The sequence below is a fragment of the Lithobates pipiens genome, unplaced genomic scaffold, assembly GCF_037356315.1.
Source record: "Lithobates pipiens isolate NorthernLeopardFrog02 unplaced genomic scaffold, aLitPip1_a1.2 Scaffold_8, whole genome shotgun sequence".
Lineage (NCBI taxonomy): Eukaryota > Metazoa > Chordata > Amphibia > Anura > Ranidae > Lithobates > Lithobates pipiens.
Window position 1 is genome coordinate 548,055,804 of NW_027507903.1, and position 20,681 is coordinate 548,076,484.

At 43.2% G+C, this 20,681-nt stretch overlaps 1 protein-coding gene across 1 annotated transcript in view; it reads right to left on the bottom strand.

The window, feature by feature from the left end:
* The window catches only part of DOK2 (docking protein 2), a 68,236-nt gene that overhangs the window by 41,239 nt on the left and 6,316 nt on the right, over nucleotides 1-20,681 (bottom strand). The window contains exon 2 of the mRNA XM_077469802.1: nucleotides 575-862. Coding sequence (XP_077325928.1) covers nucleotides 575-862 — 288 coding nt within the window. The remainder of the gene's footprint in view (nucleotides 1-574; nucleotides 863-20,681) is intronic.

Genomic DNA, 20,681 nt, shown 5'->3' on the forward strand with positions numbered 1-20,681 from the left:
TGCTCGCTAGCCCTCACCCCCTTTCCTGACCGGTCAGGCTACATGCCAGGCTACGTGCTCGAATAAGGGTCTGATATGGCCTTTAGGGGGACCCCCACGCCGTTTTTTCGGCGTAGGGCTTCCCCTTTAACTCCATACCAGGTGACGGGACTCACGAGGTGTCAAGCTCGCTGATGTAAGCGGCGACATTGACTTCCTTCGCTGGTTCTGTGTACCTGGAGCCGCGTTCAAAATGAATGGACTTATTTCCGTGTGTGGGCAAGTCTGTTCATTTCAAAAGTCTGACGGACTCCCGCCATAGTCCACTGGATTGTCCGCCAGAAAAGTCCGGTCGTGTGTGGGCAGGTCCGCTCATTCAAAAAGTCCAGTGGACCTCCGCTGCAAAGTCCGGCGGTTTGTCTGCCGGATAGTCTGATCATGTGTACGCGGCATAAGAATGAACTTCATTCTCAGAAGACACTACAAGAACAATAAATGTGCAAACCGACAACATGAATGTACAAATTAGAAAGGAAAAAGCTGCATGCTGCCTAAGATCAGTCATTTTGACATACTTGCTGGGTTTACGTCTCACCTGAGGAAATGCCAAGCTGCATAGTGCCTTCACCCAATTTGGCTGTTCGGAGGCCTCACTGGCAATAAGGTATACCCTCTGGGTGGTTTCGATGCTGAAGACCCGGGTGTCCTTTGGGCTGCTCTCATTAGAGCGCTCTGATAAGCTCACACATTCGCTGAGCTGAAGTAACTTCCAGCACTCTTGTTTGCGACCAATCTCGGGGGGCAGAAAACCCTCGTACAGCTCTAAGCGGGCCAATCCTGTGGGCGTAGTTCCATACAAAACTCCCCATACCTTCTTCCACTTCTGTAACAAAAAAAGAGAGTGGTCATTTCTATTCTCCATAGAAAGCAAAAGTACATTACACAAGGTATAGGATATTGTATATACAATACCAAAATGTGTAACCAGACCAAATGACAGTCACATAAACTATACAGTAAACAGTATATTTATGCCTCTTGTCTCATAGACATGGACCTAAAAGATTTTAGAACTTGGCAAATCAGCCTACTGGCGTTTACACATAATTATAGACATAGGTGTGCGCAGCCTATTGCATTAGGGTGTGCACTCCAAAGCTCAAACATATACCCACCTCTGCAACCTCAGCTGCATGGGACAGAAAATTAATTGGAAGTGCTCTGTGCTGAGCGGCTTCCTGTTCATTCACAAACTGAAGCATAGTAAACACCGTTTACTACACAGTTATGAATGAACACAGAGAGTGTGTTCATTGTGTTCATTTAGAAAAAGAAGGGGCCGGTAAATTACATATTTATTAGCCCCTTCCCCTGCTCTCCAAATTGAAACATCCTCCGCAGCAACCAGGAGGAGATGAGGGAAGCCAGCAGCACTGCGGGGCAGAGGGCTAACACGGGGGAAGGAAGCCCGGACACTAGGGAAGGGATGTCCAAAGTCTGGACCTCGGGCCGCAAATGGCTTTGAACGGCCCGCCAGGCTATCTAAACCAGCCTTTCTCAACTAGTGTGCCGCGGGATGAGGGCTGTCAGATGAGCCTGATCCCCGACACTGTGAGAAGCTCCGTCAGCTTCAAAAGTGAAAGTAAAGTGCAGGGGAGTGTGCTGTGCTCTCTGCTTCCCCCTACAGTGCAGTACCCAGCTGAATGAGGAAGCTGGAAAGGTACAGTACTGTGCTACAACCTAGATTCGGTTTAAAAGGGCTTTATTTATGTGTCTGTGCATGTGTCTGTGTGTGTGCATGTGTCTGTGTGTGTGTGCATGTGTCTTATGTGTCTGTATGTATGTGTCTGTATGTGTATGCATGTGTCTGTATATATGTCTGTATGTATGTGTATGCATGTGTCTGTATGTGTGTGCGTGTGCATGTGTCTGTATATATGCCTGTATGTATGTGTATGCATGTGTCTCTATGTGTATGCATGTGTCTGTATGTATATGTGTATGTATGTGTGTGCATGTGTCTGTATGTATGTGTATGCATGTGTCTGTATGAATGTCTGTATGTATGTGTATGTATGTATGTCTGTCTGTATGTGTGTGCGTGTGCATGTGTCTGTATGTGTGTGCGTGTGCATGTGTCTGTATGTGTGTGCATTTGTCTGTATGTATGTGTATGCATGTGTCTGTATGTGTGTGCATGTGTCTGTATGTGTGTGCGTGTGCATGTGTCTGTATGTGTGTGCATGTGTCTGTATGTATGTCTGTATGTATGTATGTGCATGTGTCTGTATGTATGTATGTCTGTATGTATGCGTATGTATGTGTGTGCGTGTATTTGTCTGTATGTGTGTGTGCATGTATGCATGTATGTTACTTTTAATCCGGACCCCCCCCCCCTCATTCCTGTATCATCAGAACTGCTTTTGTAGGGCTTGTGTGTGATATACCCACAGTTGCGGGGTAGTTAAAGTGCAGGCCCATTCACCCTGGGTATACCTCCATCTGCAGCCACAGCATGTGTACACCCCCAGCTGCTCCCTCTGCAGCTAAAGGGGGATAAGTTGGGGGTGGTAAAAACAGCTTAACCATGCGGTTTTACTTCCCCTCTCCAACCTGACATGTGAACAAGCCCTTGGTTCACATCTGTGTGGCTGCGTGCTGCGTGTAGGGCAGCCCATTAATTTCAATGGGCTTCCCTACCAACAAAAATGCAGGGAAAGAAGTCCCCGAGCTTTTTTTTTTTTTAAATTGCACTGCACCAAAAGCACCCCACGTTTTCCAATGTGTGGAATTAATTCATTCTTAATGGTACCCCTAAAGAGCAGAGCATTCGTCTGTGTGTCGGGAACGAGCGTGACAAAGGCAAGAGAATTCTTGTTGGGCCGTGTATTAGTGCTCGGACGAACACACAGACTGAATTTTAATGGTTCTAAGAATGTCAGGCAAAATGGTCAGCCCTCACACATGTTCACTTCATCAACTCTGGCCCTCTTTGAAAAAAGTTTGGACACCCCTGTACTAGGGGGAATCTGCACCACACGTCATGATTAGGGTGAGCCCAGGCACAGCTGGCACACTACCTGTGCATACCTATGATTATAATGATGATTCTGAACTGTGCCACAGTATCACAAAAACGTAATAAATACATAAATGGTGTAGCTGCTATCTCATTTGATACGATCATAAAAAAAAAATTAAAAAATAAAAATAAAGTGCCGACACTCAGAAATCTTTGCAACCAAATTTTTCGCCTTAGGCATATCCAATTAAAGAATCTTCTCCATAAGCATGCAGCAACAGCCCTAAAAAAGGGGGAGTCTTTGTTCCCTCAAAACATGTTGGCTTGATTTCATTTGTTGCTATCTTAAATAAAGTGTCTTTCCAAACCCACATTTAATGGATACTGGGTGCTCCTTTATATCCACTTTTCTAGATTTCATGCAGAATCGACCATAAGGCTGTATCCAGAGGCAGCAGCCCAGGCCAAGACAGGGTCCACCAGCACCTCTTTCAAGCCAGGCACTGGAAGGAAATTCTTCCTCCCATATCTTCACCCCCTTACACACAGTGACTGATCGAGTCAGTCCAGCCTGTTTGTTCGTTGTTTGATGTTGGAACCTCTTCTACTACCGGATGGGGTGCAACTTCTGATCACTGACTCCATGTGTTGAGTTCCGTTGATGTTTCCCTTAATGAATGCCTGATTGGCTCCTATGTCGTACGGTATACGAGTTCACCATTTCTGGTAAGCGTGCCAACCTTGCTTTCTGTATGCACTTACCTGATCAAGTCTGATATCACAGAGAGAAGTGTAAAATAACTAACTTTTCCATGCACAGGATTTGATTTTTTCGCTCATTGTTTGCTTATTTAAGAATTTTGGAATATTCCTTTTTGATCATTGCTCATTTTATCACAATTATATTAACCTATTGGACTTTCTTAGTTCATCTTTGTATATTTGTTATTTTTCACTTAGTGGTGTGCCACATTATTGTTTTATTTTATTTTTTGTTTACACTATATGTCTAGTGCTATGTTGGCAGCAGCTCATTGAAACTTTATGCACAATTTTCTTTACCTTAACTCTGCTCCTACCTGGCAATTTCAGCATTGCTGGCTGGCTTAATGCTTTTGCCTGCACACAGAAGCAAATGGTGTTACCAAAGGACTGCTCACTACAAAAAGGAAGTGGAGGGAGCTGCTCTGTCCTAGTTGTCTATTATTTCCCAGTGCATTCTGGGATACAGGAACATACACTGTCTATCCCCAGTACCCAGCTAACACTATAGGTGAGGTTACAGCAAACTACAATTGAAATGAATGGAGGCTGCCTCCTTGCATAGTGCTTTACATGATGGCAGACAGTACAGTTACAATACAATTCAATACAGGAGAAATCAGAGAGCCCTGCTTGTTAGAGGTTACAATCTAGAAGATCGACACACTGCTTCATTTTTAACACAACACATATTCAACGATTGACAAGTCAAAAGGTTAATGGAATTTGTGGCCACATAATGAGAGAGAGAATCAGTAAAAAATATACATTTTATTACAACATAGTTAAAAACATAAACATACAAACAACACCCTATATGGACCCAGTTACCCAATAATGCAGTTATAAATAGAGGTCGACCGATATGGGTTTTTCTCTGGCCGATGCCGATGCCGATATTTAGAAATCATGGCGGCCGATAGCCGATATATGATGCCGATTTTTTTGGGCCGATATGTTAGGCCGATTTTATTTTATTTATTTATTTTTAATCCCCCTTGATCTAACACACCTTTCCCACTGGGGCGTTTTTTAAGGCGCTTTTGGGCTAAAAATAGCGCCTGTAAAGTGCCTGCAAAATGGCTCCCCTGCAGTCTGTGTGAAAGACAGAGTGCTTTCACACTGAGGCGATGCGCTGGCAAGATCTTAAAAAAAAAGTTCTGCAAGCAGCACGTTTGGAGTGGTGTATACCGCTCCTCCACCACTCCTGCCTATTGATATGAATGGGCACCACTGCTGAAGCGCATGCAATGCGATTTGGCAGCGGTGCTTCATGGGCGCATTTAACCTCTTCCTTGGCCGCTAGCTGGGTTATATGTGCCCCACTAGCAGCCAAATAGCACCGCTAAAATGATGGTAAAGAGCCGCTAAAACTTGCGTTTTACCATCAACGCCTCCCCGCTCCAGTGTGAAAGCAGCCTTCATAAGTGATACAGAAAATTTCTTACACTTAAAGCGGAGGTCCACCCTAAAATGGACCTTCCGCTCATCAGATTCCTCCCCCCCTCCGGCGCCACAATTGGCACCTTTCAGGGGGGAGGGGGGTGCAGTTACCTGGATAATCCAGGTAACTGCACCCACTTCCGGGCTAGCTCTCTGCGGAAAGGGGCGTACATTACGCCCCTTTCTGCAAGTGCCCGCCCCCTTCCGCAAGTGCCCCGCTGCCTGCTGGGAAACACACAGATCCCAGAGGCAGCGGGGACCGTCCTCATTGCGCAGCGCGGCTCGCGCATGCGCAGTAGGGAACCGGGAAATGAAGCCGAAAGGCTCCATTTCCTGATTCCCATACCCAAGATGGCGGCGGCAGCACTCGAGTGTCGATCTAGAGATCGGCTTCGGGTGCCGACATCGCGGGCGCGCTGGACAGGTAAGTGTCACTATTTTAAAAGTCAGCAGCTGCAGTATTTGTAGCTGCTGGCTTTAAAAAAAAAAAAAAAAAAAAACGCGGAGTCCCGGCGGACTCCCACTTTAAACATTTATTAAACAAAACAAACCTCCAATCAGTTTACTTGTATGTATGATCTAGATTTTAAAAATATATATATATTAAATAAAAACGGGTAGTCAAAACTTTTGGACAAAAAAAAAAAAATGGGCTAACTTTACTGTTTTTATTTTATTTTTATTTTTTAAATGGTGTATTTTTTTCCCAAAAAAATGCATTTGAAAGACCTCTGTGCAAATGCCGTGTGACATAAAATATTGCAACAACCGCTATTTTATTCCCTGTATTTTCTGGCAGAAAATACAGGATTTTTACTTGTAAGCAACAAGTGTCAGAAAAGATTAAGGGCCGGTTCACACTGCGACGCGAGGCGAGGCGACACGGCTCGCCTCGCCTCGCTCCCGCAAGTCGCCCCCATTCAGTGCTATGGAACCGTTCTGAGAGGAGCGACTCGAGTCGCTCCGACTCAGAAAAAAGGTTCCTGTACTACTTCGGGGCGACTTCGGGGGCGACTTGCATTGACTTCTATGCAGAAGTCCTCTGCAAGTCGCCGCTGACCCCCCCTGCAAGTCGCGGCGAGGAAGTCGGAGACGCCTCGCCGCGGCTCGCAGTGTGAACCGGCCCTTAGTCTTTAAATGGTTAAACTGAGAACTTCTACACACAGAGATGACTTCATTCAGAAGTGTAAACATTTGTATCATTTAGTTCTTTTCTTGGCAGTCTGCCCAGAGAGGAGGAAAGTGTTGCTATGACGACTCAGGCAACTCACACTGACTTCTTACAGGAGTAATTTCAAAGTCCCGCTGTAGAATCGGCTTTTTATCAACACAATCGGCCGATGCCGATTATTTAAAAAACGGCAAATATCGGCCGATATATCGGCCGGCCGATATATCGGTCGACCTCTAGTTATAAAGGACTGAACCTATGGTGAAAAGATTCATTTAATACTGTATCAAGCTGAAAGAAAAATTTCTGATCCAGTAATGCCTCCAAAAACGTGCTCGTCAACGCGTTTCACTAAAATATTAGCTTCCTTAGGACAGATACTGGGTAGGTACTGGTATATTTAAAAACAAGAGAGTACATGTATAAGTATTCAATATAGTATATATCAATATAAGTATAAATTATGATTGTTCCAACATTTCTCCAGGAGGAATACATATACACAGAGACTATTTGGGGGAGAGGAGGAAAAGCAGGCTTGTAGCAGCTGCTGGAGGAAAAATGGAGGGGTCTTTTTCCTCTATATGCTCCCCCAGCCAGGTGTCAACATGTGCACTATGGCAAATGTGACCCCTGTAGTTACGCCCCTGGGATGAGTGGTAGCGGTGGTGGTGGGGGATGGGATCAGTGGCAGCAATGGTGGTTGGGTGGGGATAGGATCAGTGGCAGTGGTGGTGGTGGTGGGGGGCTGGGATGAGTGGCAGCGGTGAGGGGGGATGGGAACAGTGGCAAGGGTAGTGGTTCGGGGGGTGGGATCAGTGTTAGGGGGATTGAATTGGATTAGTGGCAGAGGTGGTGGGAGAAATGGGATCAGTGGCAAGGGTGGTGGTTGGGGGGATGGCATGAGTGGAAGCAGTGGGGGGCATTGGATGAAATGAGTGGCAGCGGTGATGGGAGGATGGGATCAGTGTCAAAGGTGGTGGGAGCAGGCGGAGAGGATGGGCGGGCGGGGACTGTGCAGTGCGCCGTGAGTGCGTGCAGGGAGGATGAGCGCATTGGGCGAAGATGATGGGCGGAGTGGGCGGGGACTAAGCCACCATGTGGGACTGCGGCGAGGATGGGCAGAGTGGGTGAAGAGGATGGGCCGAGCTGGTGGGGACTGTGCAGTGTGCCCGTGAGTGTGGGCGGTGAGAATGGGCAGAGCGGGCGAAGAGGATGGGGGAAGCGGGTGGGGACTGTGGAAGGATTCCTTCACCCACCTTGAATGTTTGGAATGGGAAAATATATCTCGGACTAGTAAGATTCTAAAAGCTCAAGCTACATACTGCCTACCTCCCAACTTTTACAGATGAGAACAAGAGACACCTATTAGCAAAAGTATGTAGGCATAGGCCTACCCCCTTCCACGCCCCTTTAAAGACAAATTATGCAAAAAAAAAAATAGTTAAACCCACAAGTGCTTTTTTTACCACTAATATTCCTTTATATTGGCTTTTGAAATTTTCAACTGCAACAATTTAGAAATTGGATGAATGGTTTGGCATTTGGAAATACTTTTTGACAGATAAAAAGTACATTCTATATAGATCAGACCAAAATGAGGGACAAATGAGGAGGAAAGAGGGACAGAGGGCCATTGTTCCAAATCAGGGACAGTCAATCGAAATCAGGGACAGTTGGAAGGTATACATACTGTACATTTTGTAAAATCTCAAAGGTATGTGAAAGCATTAATGTGTTTGCTTGTGGTATACATTTCTTATTCCTATTAACACACCACATTGAGTCAATCATTTGGCCTAAGATCTTTACACTTACTTTTGATTTTTCTCAGGTCCTGTCAAAAGAGCACATGATTGAACAGGTTTGAAAAAGGTTAATTAAGGTTTTAAAATTTGTGATTTATCTATCATTTTTATTACTTGATTCTTCTATTTGTCATCTCAGACCTAACCTGAGGTTGACCACATGGTAACTGAATAGGATTTTCAACCACATCAATTGATTTTCTCTTGACTTTGGATAAAAGATTTTGTTGAACTGAAGGAACACGAAAAAGACATGAGTGAAAAAAAAAATTGTCTTTGGATAAAAGATTTCATTGAATTGAAAGAACACAAAATAAGATGTGTAAAAAAAGTGACTTTAGTTAGAAGATGTCATTGAATTGATAGAACACACAATAAGACGTGTAAAGAAATGACTTTGGGTAAAAGATTTCTTTCAGTTGATAGAACACGAAATAAGACACGTAAAAATTTACTTTAGATAAAAGATTTAATTGAATTGAAAGAACACAAAAACAGCCATGAGTTCAAAAGAAAAACACCAGATCTGATCAAAAATTTTAACCAAATAGAAAAAGGTCAAATAAAAAACATGCTTGGCTAGCACTATTAAAATATATTTGAAGGACACAGTTTGGCCCCAGCATGTAACTGCATATATTATAGCTATTTTAACTACATAACATACGCGTTTCTAAGCAGTCTCTGTCACCAAAGAATTGTACCCAACTAAGTCCCCAGCATGCAAGAGTAAAAGTTTTTTTGCTATTATATCCCTAGGGCAGTGGTAAAAAGAAAGCTACTCTGGCTGCAATAATCAACTTCAAACTGGAGTTGTCCTCCAGCACTATCTATTCTTCACCACAAGATGTGAGATCTGAGTCTTCCAGATTGATCGACATCCAGTGCTGCTCAACCTGAAAGACTGAGAAAAGACTGTGAATGCAGGATGTCATGGCCCTGCCCCATATACAGCTGTATACAGTGTACACTCATTGTGTATTAATACAGAGGTAGAGAAGGCAAAAAAAATGTATCACTCCAATAACTTTTAGGGACTGACTAAAATCATTAGATCAAATTAATCTTCCAACGAAGGGGTTGTTCTCAAAAATGTGTTAAATTGTTGAATAGATGGTTGTTCTTCTCAAACCTGGCAACTCACTTCCTAATTTTGTTACAATTACTGCAAAAATTGGTTCCATTGTGAGCTTGAGTCTACAAATATTTGATAACTTGACCCAGACCCAAAATCTTCCAATAGCAGCTTTTTTGAAAGTAACTGAATGACCAGTATATTTAGAACCCTAGCGCAGCAGTCTATAAAGCAACCTCTCGCACTAAGTTCCCTTCTGGAACTTGTACAACTAATAGTCCCCAGCGTGGTCTTTACTAAGACCCCTTTCACACTGGGGCGGGGGTGGCATCGGCGGTAAAATGCCTCTATTTTTAGTGCTGATTTACCGCTAATTTCTCGCGATAATCGCCCGTTAGCGGGGTGCTTTTACCCCCCACTAGTGGCCGAGAAAGTGTTAAGACCACCACAAAGTGCTGCAGCAGCAGCGCTATGCCGGCAGTATAGCCGTGCTGCCCCATTGATTTCAAGTGTATACACCGCTCTTTCACCACTCCAAAGATGCTGCTAGCAGGACTTTTTTTTACCGTCTTGCCAGGGGCTTTCACACTCGAGACACAGCAGTTGCTCTTTCAGGGTGATTTGCAGGTGCTATTGTTAGCGCTGTAGCGCCTGCAAAGCGCCCCAGTGGGAAAGGGGTCTCACAGTGTCCCAGGAGCTGTTTGCCACTTAGCATCCACAGGTAGATTCTCAGTGAGGGAGACAACAAGGTTCTTTTTCAGATTAGGACTCAAAGACAGTGTCCTCCAACAAGTATAATCCTTTGGCAATCTGCTCCAGGCCCTGTGCTGAGGCCTAGACTGCATTTCCTTATCTCAGTAAAGCTGCCCCTAGAAGTAGCAGCCACAAGCAGCCACAAGAGAACTGCAATCCTCCCTAAAGGGAAAAGAACCCTCTGCTCATTTATCACCTCCTCTGTGACCTTCTGGATGCATCCTTCCAGGGATTAAATGGGGCATGATACTGTACATATTCAACTGATCATTTGAATCTCCCTGCCCTATGCTCTGGAAACTTCTTTCAGAACCTCTTCAATAAAAAACGTGATTTAAAAAAATGCAAGTTCTCTGGGAATCTTATCATCTTCCTCACATGTGTTTTTTCTCTACCTTCAACTACGCCACTTTGTCAACAATGACTTGGAATCTTACTTCTCCCAAAAAACTAGCTTAGAATACCTCTGCAGAAAAAGGGGGGGGGGGAGCACCACCTAAGTGCAATGTAATTTACAAAATGTAAGAAGGTGTAAGCTTATCATGTGTAGCAGGTTCCACCAAAGTCCTCAATTGTGCATTGGCCACTGGGTTCCAGTGTTGGAGAGCAGTGATGGAAAATGGACATGCTGTGGTGTGCAGGAAATTCACATCAGCCAGCGTGGAACACTCGGATAGACGTGATGTCACCAGGAGAGGAAGAGATGTTGTGGCATGCAGGCAAGCTACATGCTCTCTGCTCCTTCTGAAGGCGTTCACACTGGAACCCGGTGGCCCATGCAGGATTGAGTACTTTGGTAGACCCTGCTACACATGATAAGCTTATACCTTCTTACCATTTAAAAGTTTTTTAACCGTGTGCCCATTAAACTTTTGTGTGATACTGCACACAGATGGCACTACCCCCCCTTCTTCTTTCTTCTGTCATTTCTAGAGAGCTAGCCCAACTCTGAGGATAGCAGCCCCAAAGTGCTTCATGCCCTAGCAACAGAGAATGAATTAGACTATTACAGCCTCCATGCATGCTGTATCACTTGAACTAATGACTGTTTAGATATTGTTTTTCTTAGAATCCCTCTGCAAATCCTCTGCAACCAGCAAAAGTGCCCTATCTCTGGTTTATGCATCTACTAGAGGCCACATCTCCAATGGTATGCCATCTTTATTCACGCCCACTCGGAACGTGATCTGAAACAGACCCTCCTACCAGAAGACTGAGCGGCAATTTGGCAAGCCAATTCAACAATGTTCCCATAACATACAAGCCCTCAGAAATTCAAACAAAGTTCCTTCCAGGTGGTACTTCACGCTGGCAAGCATCACCAAATATGTCCCTAATTACAAACCCTCTTGCTTAAGGGGCTGTGTGATTGATGGGGACATGGTTCACATATGGTGGTCTTGTCCAGTAGCGTGTCGCTTGTGGATTGGAGTGTGCAATATGGTTCAATCACTTACGCAAATTAATATCCGGAAAAACCCTTGGGAACCTCTTCTCTACATATCAATAAAAGACAGGCCAATGCCAGTCTCGCACTTTAATTTCCTTTCATATTTATGGCAACGAAGCAAACCATAGCCCATGTGTGGAAATCCTGTACCCATAATTTTGAGGAGGTTAAATCCAAAATACAAGGCATTTTTTTAAATAAAAAACTCACCTCAATATCAGAGGATAAACATGATGAATTCCTTTCTATATGGCAACCCTGGCTTGATTGGCAGCTGTCGATTCACCACATGGGTACTCCAATTGTACCCCGAGAGATTACAATATACCCTCCCCACTTCCTCCTAGCTTGTGGGAACAAACTGATGTCCACCATGGCAAAGTTCCCTTCCCTACTTTCTCATCTGTTTCTCTCTTGCCTGCACCTGGGGTCTCTTCCCCACCCTTCCCCTCCCACTTGAGGGGCACTTTCCCCACCCACCCCTTTCCCCCTTTTTCTGTCTCCTTTTCTTTTTTCTCTCCAATGCAAACCCATGGCCACATGAACCTACAATATCTGGCTACCATCTATCATATTAGTTAAGCTTATTGACCTTTAATGTACAATATCACTGGCTAAAAACTAAAACATATGGTTACAGGTTCCCCTGTATCCCATCTCTAATGTAATCCCTCTGTTCTTCAAGTCATGTTCTTTATATATGTATTTTTGTGTTACGTACCCTCTGGTGTCCCTATACGACTCATACAACCCCTGTGTGGATATATCTTGCTATAAATCTGATTTTAGCACAACTTAATGCTCATTGAGTGTGTCAGAGCTAACTTTTGTATGTGCCAGGAGTTTATTTACAAAATTCAAAAAGTCGTCTTTTTTTTTTTTACTGTGCAAACTATACCCAATAACATGCAAGGAACTTAAAAAAAAAAAAACTATTTTTCTTGCACGTGTGCACGTGATTGGATGATGAAAGTCAGCAGAGCTTTGCCTTGTTCACTAAGCTAAGGGAAATTCTCTTGCTAAGTGAATGGCTTATTTGCCTTTAGTAAATAAAGTCTGAAAAGCAGTGCTGATGTCATCATGTCATTACCCAAAATTGCCCATTGCCAGGAGAGGTCCAAGGAAGAAGAGGAGCCAAGTCACGTGTCTACTGACAACTCAAGATATCAGATTTTTCTTCTTTTTTTTTTACCAGAACAGAAACAGTCGGGGCGATTTACTAAAGCCAAATAGACAGTACACTTTGCAAAGTTGCTCCAGAGCTTAGTAAATGAGGTAAAGTTTCATTTTGCAAAGAATACCCAATCACATGCAAGGAAAACTAAAAAAAAAGCAGCATCTTCAGAGCGGTGAAGGAGCGGTGTATATGCCGTTCCTAATTCCTAAACCCTTTCTCGGCCGCTAGCGGGGGTTAAAATCGCCCCACTAGCGGCCAAATAGCACAGCTAAAACGACAGTAAAGCAGCGCTAAAAATAGCGGCGCTTTACCGCTGACGCCCAGGCGCCGGCTGTGTGAAAGGGGTCTTAGAAAAAGCTAGATGCACCGAGAAAAGTGAAATAAAATAAAAAATGAAGAAATGTAAGAAAAGCATTTTGGAATTACATTAGCTAGAAATGTCAGAGAATAATAAAAACAAAATACGCAATGTTGTAAGGGGAAGCTCAAGAGAGAAAATTTAAAACAGATTATATAGTCTGTGAGGTTTGATAATCATCAGTTACCAACATCAGCCATGTCAATCGGAGAAAAAAAGGACATGTTTACTCAGAATAGGAGGAACAACTTTTAATGTCAACTTTATAGTCAAACATGTAACTAAACATGATGATAAAAACAAGATCAAAGATTACTGGGAAAGACGCAACAGCTCAAAGAAGTTATATACAAAAATAATGGCCAATTTGAATGCAATTAATGAATGAGAATCAATACATTCCCTTTGCATGGATAACTGGCTAACATCATCTTTTTCTTTGCTGCAGTATATTGATGCAATTAAAAAATGGCTAATAAAATGTGGTAAAATAGTGCATGTGGTAGCAATTGTGCAAGTGTTCAATTCAATGCAGTATTTATTTGATTTAGTGGTAATTTACCGCATTAAGCTGGTTGCTAAGGAGCAGGCTGGGAAGCTGATGATTGATCAGCTGTCAACAGTTTCCCCATGACAGTTAAATGCAAAAAAAAAGCCAACAATTAAAAATTTTGAAAAAAACAGTGTGGGTCTCCCCACTCCCCATCCCCCCCCCCCCCCCCCCCGCCCCCCCATGCATGCCAGACCCAAATTTTTGGATTCCCCTTAATATCTATAACAAACAGAAGGGTACAGCCACTGTACACCAGCCCTTGGGTTAACACAATTAAACAGGATGGGGGTGTAATTTTGTGATAATTAGCATGTTAAAACATATTATTATTACGAAAAAGAACATTTGTTCTTCCGTCTGGCAACTAAAGTCGTTTATAACTCTTCAAAAGTGCAATTTTTTGTGCTGCATTTTGTCCCTTTTTATGTTGCTGGTACAAAACATTGTATTGTACCATATAGCAAATGATTTATATAGCATTTGGATACCTGCATGTGAAAATGTTATTCTAAATTGTCATAGATACACAATATTATGAACACTGTGAATTCAATCATGGTTTAAGATGGAATTTCAGTAAGATTTTTGGATAGTTCACTATAATTTTACATAAGAATAGCGCTTTTTTTTTTCCCTCGACCTTCTCAAGAACCTCAGCCATTCTGTCAAACCAGGTTGAGTGTACAACCATACAGTACAATATCACAGGAAATCACTGAGTAGGCAAGCATAAAATGAATTAATAACACAATTTAGCATTACTAGTAGGGGCTAGGCATAAGATGACATTTGGCGCTCAGGTGAACAGTAGCAAGGCTGCCTCAAGTGAAGCAGTGAGCAATAGTAAAGTTAAATCTGCCAGAGAGCATTTATGGTGGCAATGCTAGTACTAGACTTACTGGGAATACACTGTCCAAATGAAAAGGAGGATGGCAACGGAGGGAGCAGGGGAACAAGGGGGACTGCAGAATAATTATTACAGGAGGGGCAGTCCTTTGAGATGTTCTTATGTCGCTATCGTTGGGGCTATCGTTGGGGCCTTTAAAAGCGTTGATGCACAACAGTCCCAGTTAACCTGCATGCAATATAGGGACAGTATAGTTATGATATAGTCTTAGCACAGGTGCAAGGTAGATGTGGTTCATATGGGGTAAAGGTTTGATGTAATGCAGTAAAGGGTTGGTATAGGTGTAGTCTAAGTTTGGAATAAGTGTGCTATAGAGTGCAGTATGGGTGCAGTATGTATTGGGTACACTTGTTGTCCTGCTGAGTGGCTCAGTCCCTGCTAGTAGTATCAGCAATGGATGAATACCCCTCTCACAAGTCCCCGGAATGCTATGGTGACCTCTCCTTGTAGAAAGGGGGCCTCTGGGGGCCCGCTCCAAAAGTCTCAGAGGATCAGTGGTAGGAAGCAGAGTCTCCCTGTGGCAGCGGTGCACATATTGTGATGTGGGTGCTGCTGTCCTGCCCCCAGGTGTCCACACTCCCAGTCTCAGGCTCGGATCTCTACTGGTATGGTCTCCTGCTGGCAGGCAAATATCCAGACAGAGGTGCTCTCTCTCTCACTCCCTGGGTGCCAAGAGGAAGAACTTTCCTGGGCACAATAAAAATAATCTCTTCACTTGTCCTACTGCACAATACCTATTGGGATCTGTAGTGCAAGGAGTCTTTTCTACCCATTATATGGTTTCTGTCTCAGACTACAACTCCTGGGTTTCTCAGTACTCTGCATAAAGGTCTATGGGTTTGCCTGGCTTTAGCTCTCCCCCTGCTGGCCAGAGGAGAATAGTGGAGCATAATAACAATATCTTAGTAGAAGGAGAAAAGAATAAAAGACAATCGGGTTGATTTACTTAAACTGGACAGTGTGAAATCTGGTGCAGCTATGCATGGTAGCCAATCAGCATCTAAATTCAGCTTGTTCAATTAAGCTATGACAAAAAAGGAAAGCTGGAAGCTTATTGGTTTCTATGAAGAGCTGCACCAGATTTTGCACTCTCCAGTTTTAGTAAATCAGCCCCAGTGTCTCCTTTTCCATAATGCTGTAGCCCAGCACCTGCTACATTTGCAATGCAGTCTACAAAAGCTCCAAAGGCAGAGGCTCCTGTCTACTGAGGTACAAACCTTAATTTATAGAGCTGGTGCATTACTGCACTTGTGTTCCATTGAAAATTATGAGTCCCTCTTCCACAGTGCAAAATGGAACTTATAGTTTTTCCATTCACAGATCCTGTGAACGGATCTATGAATGGATAACACAGCTGTGCGGAAACATGCATATCCACTCTGATTTAAAAATATACAGAATGCTGTGTGAGAAAGAACCCTGAGATTCAGGTAGGAAGGAGGTCTGGAGGTGGGGGCTACAGAATGGCACCATGTTTCCTATTACATCCTAAATATGGTTGTAACATGAAACATGGTATTTTAAAGTGGAATTAGCCTTTAAAATTAGACATTCTCCCTCTCCCCCAGTTTTCTAATTCGTCTATTAAAAAATATAAAATAAACCCAAAAGGCTTCGCTTAGGTCAGAATTGACATGAAGTAGTAAATATATGTTCAACCAGGGCTTTTTTTCTCAGAGAATAGGTGCAGGAACTTCCCCCTTCTGATTCACCCCTTATCGCCCTTATCTCAACCCCCTACTCACCTCTGAGCACCATCCCTTGGTCTCACCCCCAACCCACCTCCCAGTACCGCCCTTTTAGAGAATACAGAACCAAGTTTCATTTTGTGGTGCGAAATAATTTGTAAGGAGTTTGTTAATGATAGCAAGAAAAGCAGGAAAATAGATCCCCTGCAGCCAACAACAATAGACCCCCTGCAGTAAAGATAGACCCCACCCCAGCAACAACAAACCCCACACAACAATAGACCCCCACCCCAGAGACAATAGATCCCCCACACAACAATAGACCCTCCCGCACAGCAACAATGGACCACCCACAACAACATACCACCCCAAGCAACACGTCCTGACAAAGTTCTGGTGGGCGGAAGGAAACATGTAGATGGAAGGACGAGTCCCCATCTCCCTATGTCACCACATGCTTTGATTTTGTTTACCTGCTTTTAATCCAGCACTTTCGGAAACCAGCCAGCACTACACTGTGGATCAGTTACCAGCATGAGGACTACTTGGACTGCCTGTACTTATTGTCATAATTGATTGAAACATCAGTCATATCGGCTGTGGTGGTATTCTGGGATAAGTTACCCAACTCCATGGGATCATCCCTGCACTGCAGGCCGCGCTTCATATGCTTGGTAAACCTCCTATCTTTAGTATTTAGATGGGATGTATGGACTGTCTCTGCAATCTCTACTCCAGTCTTATCATCGTGATAGCTTTTGCAGTCCAGCAGCAGCATAATCAATATAAGATGCCACAAGTGGTATCTACCCGAGCTGCCTGTATGTAGCCATTTGTTGGTATTTAATACTGCTTTACCAATATATGTCCAGCAACCTCTACATATTACTATTTTCATATTTTTGCTGAGGAGTTTGTGACTTAAGCAGACTCACTAGCCCTGGACTTTCCACCACTTCTGTGCCTTTGGGCACTGAAGGATTTTATGATTCTGGCCTGGATTACGTTGAATCTGTCCCTGAGGAATTTAGCACTCCATTCACCCACAGAGGTTTTAAAGAGGAACTGCAGTGAGCATCATGGGAAATGTAGTTCCAAAACATCTGGTGTGCCAAGGTTCACCATCACTGACCTAGGCTAATGACCAGACAAGAAACAGGAAGTATAATGTATTTACAGGCAGAAAAAAAAGTTTTACTATTCAAAGTTAAAATAACAAGGGCAGAAGATTTAATAGATGGAAAGTTGAAAAGATGACTGAAGGTCCTCTTTAAGGTGGGTTGCTGGCTCCTCGGGGGTTATATTAGGTTGTGTATATACTTGTGGTGCAGGTATATAACAGGGAGAGGGGGACCCTTTTGGGAGGGTATCCACCAGCTCCTACTTGGGGTATATATGTGCAATTGGTAGGGTACATGGTTGGGAGGGGACTTAGTCAGTTAGGTAGGTTTTAGGGTGTGGTTCTGTCTTAGTTAGGGAGGGAGTGGGTGGGGGTAAGGGAGGATCTGGGCATGATACTGGTAAGTTTATGTAGTATTTTCTATTAAATATTTTGGAGAAGTCTACTCAACAGGTTGTGTGTATCGTAGCTTTATTTATTTTTTGCATATTATCACCCTTCCTCCTACTATGGAAGTGAGTATTCCAAAAATATATTCAATCCTTCTATAAATCTTCATTCATTCTTTCCAGCAGACGTTGAACACAGTTGAATGGGCTGCATTAAGTTAAGTTAAGCCTAATACACACGGAACGAATGCCTGGTGGGATCGGCCAGTTCAATAGAAATTGGCCAACATTCGGCCCGTGTGTACTGCAGCCGGTCCGTCAGAAGCCGGCTGAAGTGGGCATGATCGAAAAAGGTCTGCTGATCAGCTCCCAATCAGCACTCTCAGCCAATCGCTGACCAGAGTGTTCTGGCTGTCAGAACACAATAGAACAGCAGGGGAGATTGCTATACTAACATTGATTAGTTAGGACAGGGGCTCCTCCTGAGCTGTCAGGTTTTTTTTTGTTTAGCCCTGCTGAGTTGAACAAAAAAAAAAAACTACTAGTGTGCATGAGGCCAATCCTTCCACACTACATTACCAATAAGTGCGGAGTGAAAAACTATAGAGAAGTGAAATCACATTCCACACAGCCAAATAGACCATATTTTTTAGCACCTGTTGGTCAAAATTGTCAATATCAGAAATATTCTGGAATTCTCATGTGTATACCTAGGATGATGACATTTCTTAAAGTGGCGTTCCACCCAAAAAAAAAAAAAAAAAATTCATTAATGTGCATGAAAAAAAAAAAAAACATTTGGAGAAACATCTTTTTTTTACTCACTGCTTTAATGCCTGTTGCTAGGGGGTCCCTCATAATCTGCCTCCTTCAGCGCTTGGGCTCACTTCCTTTGGCGCAGGAAGGGAGATCAGCTCTCTCCCCTCCCTCTAGGCAATCATCTAGGACATGTGACAGGTCCCAGATGATTGCACAGGCAGTCGCGGTGCGCAGCATGGCTTGTGCATGTGCAGTAGGTGCCCGGCTGTGAAGCCACAGCCGGGCGCCCACAGTTACAATGCCGACGCCGCCGAGCGGAGGGGAAGACGAGCGGGGCTTCGATCCCCCGCATCGCTGGACCCTGGGACAGGTAAGTGTCCAATTATTAAAAATCAGCAGCTGCAGTATTTGTAGCTGCTGATTTTTATTTTTATTTTTTTTAACAGAACTCCTCTTTAAGAGGAATACTAAAAATAGATGTAATAAAATATTATATTTTTTCAAAGAATCGTACAAGCTGTTTTACTGGGGAATCGCCAAAGAAATTGTCAAAGTCTTACCAACAGGTTTAGAGTCATGGTAGACTGTTATACACCTACCTATTATTATTTGATACTGGCATACCTCCCAACATTTTGAGGTGGGAGGGAGGGACACCTACTAACAAACGTATGTATATAGGACACGCCCCCTGCCACACCCCCTTAAAGGAGAATTGACCACAAAAAAAGTTTAAGTAAATCCACAAGGACTTTTTTTTACCACTACTATTCCTTTATATTGGCTTTTAAAATGTACAAATGCAGCAATTTAGAAATTGGATGAAAGGTTTAGCACTGGGAAACACTTTTTGAAAGATAAAAAGTGCATTTTATATACAACTATATAGATCAGACCAAAATGAAGGACAAATGAGGAGGAATGAGGGACGGGGGGATATTGTTCCAAATCAGGGACAGTTGGGAGCTATGGATACTGGGCGTTCATTCTGTAATGCATACCTATAGGAAAACTGGCCTGCTTTACTTTTCTAGTTTTCCCAGCCATATTTCCTGAATGTGATGGATGTATATTATCCCAGATAGAAAACCTGCCACAAATTTGTGGCATTATTGAATTGTAAGTCTGTTAACTTGCTGCACGTTTTCAATGGCAAGTTGTACACTTGCAGAGCACTTGAAGCACAAGTTCTAGCTGACACTTTTTCAATTTTGCAAATTTGCATGGCAATTCTCTAGTCTAGCAAAAGCAAAGTTGCAGTGGTGAGTCTACAGCAAGAGCTCTGCAAGGCTACAGCATTAAAATTCAGTCACAGTGACCCCTGTGGTGGGAGGACTATTGCACAACATAACTGAACCAGAACTTGCAGAATGTTTGCAAAGAACTCTGGAGTCGTGCAATGTGGACTTGCTGCAATTGTGCAACAAATTTGTGAAGCCTGACAAGTCTAGGAAAAGTTTAGCAAGTCACTTTTAAACTTACAGCTCAATTGTTTGCTATCTGGGATGATATTACAGTTGGTTTTGTATCTCGTCTTTTGTTGAAAAATCAATAAATGTGATTGAAACAGAAAAAGTTGTCAAAGTCAAAACTTGGTTTATTTGTGAATTTATTACACCAAACTCCTGGCAACTCTATTTTTTTGGTTCCTAGTCTCATTTCATATCTACAAACAACACTAAAGGGAAGTTATGTGTGTATTTTGAGCATCATGCTGTCACATGCCGTAGAACAGCATTTCTCAACCTTTTTAACACAGAGGAACTCTTGAATTAACTTTCCGGGTTCTTCATGCACCACAAAATGAATACAAATCTTATTCTAAAAATAAAACCTTTCTGAGCTCAAGGAACCCCTGCTAATAATTACCATATCTACTAGTACATTAGTGTGATGGTTAGTAGCAAGAATGCTCCTTACATTTGTGGTCATTGGGTAGAATCCCCCACTCACCAAAAGATCAACAGGAAGGTTAATAGAAAAGATTAGATAATGTTCAAGCATGTGGGGGGTACCTGCTCCTACACACCCCTGATGATTTATCACAATTATCATGACTTCAACTTGGTTTTAAAGAATTCTGAAGATACACTAAAGTACCTGTAACTTGCACTGCCACCCCCTTTGTCTCCGCCCCCTACTCACCCCCAAGCAATGCCACACCCCTTTCTCCGCCCCCTACCCACCCCCCAAGCACCACCCCTTGATTCCAACCCCGACCCACCTCCCAGTACTGCCCCAAGTATCATTTGCTAAATAATTTGTAT